This window comes from Salvelinus alpinus, chromosome 24 (assembly GCF_045679555.1).
Source record: "Salvelinus alpinus chromosome 24, SLU_Salpinus.1, whole genome shotgun sequence".
Classification (NCBI taxonomy): domain Eukaryota; kingdom Metazoa; phylum Chordata; class Actinopteri; order Salmoniformes; family Salmonidae; genus Salvelinus; species Salvelinus alpinus.
The window spans coordinates 42,971,992-42,976,594 of record NC_092109.1 but is presented as its reverse complement, the minus strand read 5'-3'; the positions used below and the strand labels follow the sequence as shown (position 1 = coordinate 42,976,594).

General features: G+C 42.9%; 1 protein-coding gene across 1 annotated transcript; it reads right to left on the bottom strand.

Annotated features, from left to right (window-relative positions):
- Window positions 1–705: 705 nt before the first annotated feature.
- Window positions 706–1,266, bottom strand: LOC139551912 (balbiani ring protein 2-like). Its single transcript, XM_071363249.1, has one exon. It carries the CDS (start codon window positions 1,264–1,266, stop codon window positions 706–708), a length of 561 nt encoding a protein of 186 aa, XP_071219350.1.
- Between the last annotated feature and the right edge of the window lie 3,337 nt (window positions 1,267–4,603).

Below are 4,603 nucleotides of genomic sequence, written 5' to 3'. Positions count from 1 at the left end.
GCAAAGCATTTTGCTACGGTGCGCACTAATGAATACGACCCAGGTGAAGCGAAAGGAGAGGTCTGAGGGTGTTTAGATGCTGTAAATATGCTTTTTTATTGCCAGTTACCAATCAATATGTTGTTCATTTTGAGCATCACGACAGGAAAAAATGAACAAAAGGCCCTTTTTTTTTTGCTGTACTGTTTTTCTTTTTTAACTGGTAAATGTTACAGCAAGGCTTTAGGATATGAAAAGTTTGTTTTAATTTTTAAGTTAAAAGAAAGAAACAATGGAATTAAATATCCAATATTTCAGCGATAGGGAAATTGTTTTTAATAATAAACTATTTTCGTACCAGATCTAGCCTTTTTCTGATTTGTTGATTTGATTTCTCAAACCATGATGAGAAGTCACCCCCCTCTTTGCTGAGCTCAATAACTAATCTGTTATCGACCTTTTCGAAGTGATATTTCACTACAAAAAATCAAAGTTTGTTAGATTGTTTTCAGACCTTAGAAGTGGTCTTTATGTAGAGTATATTCCGGCGTGAAAACTTCAGAAATACATCCTATCTTCCTCCTAAAGTTTTTGAACAGGGTCCATGTGTCACGTTTGTTTGTTGATCCAACTTTAATCAGCTTATTCCTGACTCTGTGTTACAACACTGGTGTTGAGGGTTTGATAGCTGGACCAAGTTATACAAGATAACTTGGCATACTAGACCTATAGAACAGTGTGAACTGGAAAGGAAGTGGCCTTATCTGGACCAGAATGGCCCATAGGGCAGGAGCCCTTATCTGAACCAGAATGGCCCATAGGGCAGAAGCCCTTATCTGAACCAGAATGGCCCATAGGGCAGAAGCCCTTATCTGAACCAGAATGGCCCATAGGGCAGGAGCCCTTATCTGAACCAGAATGGCCCATAGGGCAGGAGCCCTTATCTGAACCAGAATGGCCCATAGGGCAGGAGCCCTTATCTGAACCAGAATGGCCCATAGGGCAGGAGCCCTTATCTGGACCAGAATGGCCCATGGGGCAGGAGCTCTTATCTGAACCAGAATGGCCCACAGGGCAGGAGCCCTTATCTGGACCAGAATGGCCCATAGGGCAGGAGCCCTTATCTGGACCAGAATGGCCCATAGGGCAGGAGCCCTTATCTGGACCAGAATGGCCCATAGGGCAGGAGCCCTTATCTGAACCAGAATGGCCCACAGGGCAGGAGCCCTTATCTGGACCAGAATGGCCCATAGGGCAGGAGCCCTTATCTGGACCAGAATGGCCCATAGGGCAGGAGCCCTTATCTGGGCCAGAATGGCCCATAGGGCAGGAGCCCTTATCTGGACCAGAATGGCCCATAGGGCAGGAGCTGACTGTGCCTTCGGAAAGTATTCAGACCCCTTGACTTTTCCACATTTTGTTACATTACAGCCTTATTTTAAAATGGATGACATTTTTTTAAATCAATCGACACACTACCCCATAAGACAAAGCAAAAACAGTTTTATAGACATTTTTGCTCATATGTAAAACCCCCCCAAAAACATATCACATTTACATAAGTATTCAGTACTTTGTTGAAGCACCTTTGGCAGCGATTACAGCATCCAGTCTTTTTGGGATGCTACAAACTTAGCACACCTGTATTTGGAGATTTCTCTCATTCTCTACAGATCCTCTCAAGCTCTGTCAGGTTGGATGGGGAGCTTTGCTGCACAGCTATTTTCAGGTCTCTCCAGAGATGTTCGATTGGGTTCAAGTCTGGGCTCTGGCTGGGCCACTCAAGGACATTCAGAGACTTGTCTCGAAGCCACTCCTGCGTTGTCTTGGCTGTGTGTTTAGAGTCGTTGTCCTGTTGGAACGTGAACCTTCGCCCCAGTCTGAGGTCCTGAGCGCTCTGGAGCAGGTTTTCATCAAGGATCTCTGTGTACTTCGCTATGTTCATCTTTGCCTCGATCCTGACTAGTCTCCCAGTCCCTGCTGCTGAAAAACATCCCCACAGCATGATGCTGCCACCACCATGCTTCACCGTAGGGATGGTGCCAGGTTTCCTCCAGATGTGACGCTTGGCATTCAGGCCAAAGAGTTCAATCTTGGTTTCATCAGACCAGAGAGTCTTGTTGCTCATGGTCAGAGTCCTTTAGGTGCCTTTTGACAAACTCCAAGAGGGCTGTCATTTGCCTTTCACATATGAGTGGCTTCCGTCTGGCCACTCTACCATAAAGGCCTGATTGGTGGAGTGCTGCAGAGATGGTTGTCCTTCTGGAAGGTTCTCCTATCTACACAGAGAACTCTGGAGCTCTGTCAGAGTGACCATCAGGTTCTTGGTCACCTCCCTGACCAAGACCCTTCTCTCCCGATTGCTCAATTCGGCCGAGCGGCCAGCTCTAGGAAGAGTCTTGGTGGTTCCAAACTTATTCCATTTAAGAATGGAGGCCACTGTGTTCTTGGGGACCTTCAATGCTGCAGACATTTTTTGGTACCCTTCTCCAGAGCTGTGTCTCAACACAATCCTGTCTTGGAGCTCTACGGACAATTCCTTCGACCTCTTGGCTTGGTTTTAACTCTGACATGCTCTGTCAACTGTGGGACCTTATATAGACAGGTGTGTGCCTTTCCAAATCATGTCCAATCAATTGAATTTACCACAGGTGGACTTCAATCAAGTTGTAGAAACATCAAGGATGATCAATGGAAACAGGATGCACCTGAGCTCAATTTAGAGTCTGATAGCAAAGGGTCTGAATACTTATGTAAATAAGGTATTTCTGTATTGTTTTTTTATATATATTTGCTATATATATATATATATATATATATATATATATATATATATATATATATATATATATAAAAATGTAAATAACTTTTTTGCTTTGTGATTATGGGGTATTTTGTGTAGATTGATGTTTAAAAAACAACATTTTAATCAGTTTTAGAATAAAGGCTGTAACTAAATGGAAAAAGTCAAGGGGTCTGAATACTTTCCCGAAGGCCCCTGGATATGTCACCTGGGCGCCCTGGTCAGTGGACTGTAAGCTGCCATTTAGGATGTAAGTGAATATCTGATCCTGGATCAGTGGGTTACAGGTCACTTCTACATATGTTCCCTAATAGTCTCTCAATGGCCTCCTTCACTTGTCTCCTCTCCTTCGTGACCACACTACAGAGAGTGTGTGTGCTAGGCATCATCAGTAATATGGATGTCAACTAAAACCCACCCAGTTCCTTACATCCGTCAAGTGGTCATGAAGGAAAGGAGACGAGGAAAGGACGTTTTTTTTTTGTTGTTGTTGAAAGTATTGTTGGAACAGGGTCATCTAAATAATCTGTTCTCGTCTCCTCCACTTCCTGCTCTGAATAGACAACAGGTGCATTCTATTCCAAATCGGGTGCCAGTTGTGACATAAACAAAGCAATGTGGTTAGATGTGTTCACTTGTCCAATCGGTTGCAGACAAAGTAAAGAAAGGAAGCCAGGAGTCCATACTGTAACTGGAAGGACTGTTTTAGTGCTTTAACTGACGGACTCTGACCCTTGACCTCTGAGTTAACTACGCCTACTTTGGAGCTGGAATGTTGTTTTGAAAACACTTGACAAAACCAAGTTCAATTCAGGGTTGTATTCATTAGGTACCAAAATGGACTGAAACAGGGAGGAGCTACCTGAACTTGTCCAATAAGAAATGCTCATTTTCGCTTTCCTGCTGCAAAGCATTTTGCTACGGTGCGCACTAATGAATACGACCCAGGTGAAGCGAAAGGAGAGGTCTGAGGGTGTTTAGATGCTGTAAATATGCTTTTTTATTGCCAGTTACCAATCAATATGTTGTTAATTTTGAGCATCACGACAGGAAAAAATGAACAAAAGGCCCTTTTTTTTTTGCTGTACTGTTTTTCTTTTTTAACTGGTAAATGTTACAGCAAGGCTTTAGGATATGAAAAGTTTGTTTTAATTTTTAAGTTAAAAGAAAGAAACAATGGAATTAAATATCCAATATTTCAGCGATAGGGAAATTGTTTTTAATAATAAACTATTTTCGTACCAGATCTAGCCTTTTTCTGATTTGTTGATTTGATTTCTCAAACCATGATGAGAAGTCACCCCCCTCTTTGCTGAGCTCAATAACTAATCTGTTATCGACCTTTTCGAAGTGATATTTCACTACAAAAAATCAAAGTTTGTTAGATTGTTTTCAGACCTTAGAAGTGGTCTTTATGTAGAGTATATTCCGGCGTGAAAACTTCAGAAATACATCCTATCTTCCTCCTAAAGTTTTTGAACAGGGTCCATGTGTCACGTTTGTTTGTTGATCCAACTTTAATCAGCTTATTCCTGACTCTGTGTTACAACACTGGTGTTGAGGGTTTGATAGCTGGACCAAGTTATACAAGATAACTTGGCATACTAGACCTATAGAACAGTGTGAACTGGAAAGGAAGTGGCCTTATCTGGACCAGAATGGCCCATAGGGCAGGAGCCCTTATCTGAACCAGAATGGCCCATAGGGCAGAAGCCCTTATCTGAACCAGAATGGCCCATAGGGCAGAAGCCCTTATCTGAACCAGAATGGCCCATAGGGCAGGAGCCCTTATCTGAACCAGAATGGCCCATAGGGCAGGAG

Bases quoted from the DNA above. Each gene is read 5' to 3' on its own strand.
- LOC139551912 (XM_071363249.1), bottom strand. From the start codon at position 1,266: ATGGGCCATTCTGGTCCAGATAAGGGCTCCTGCCCTATGGGCCATTCT.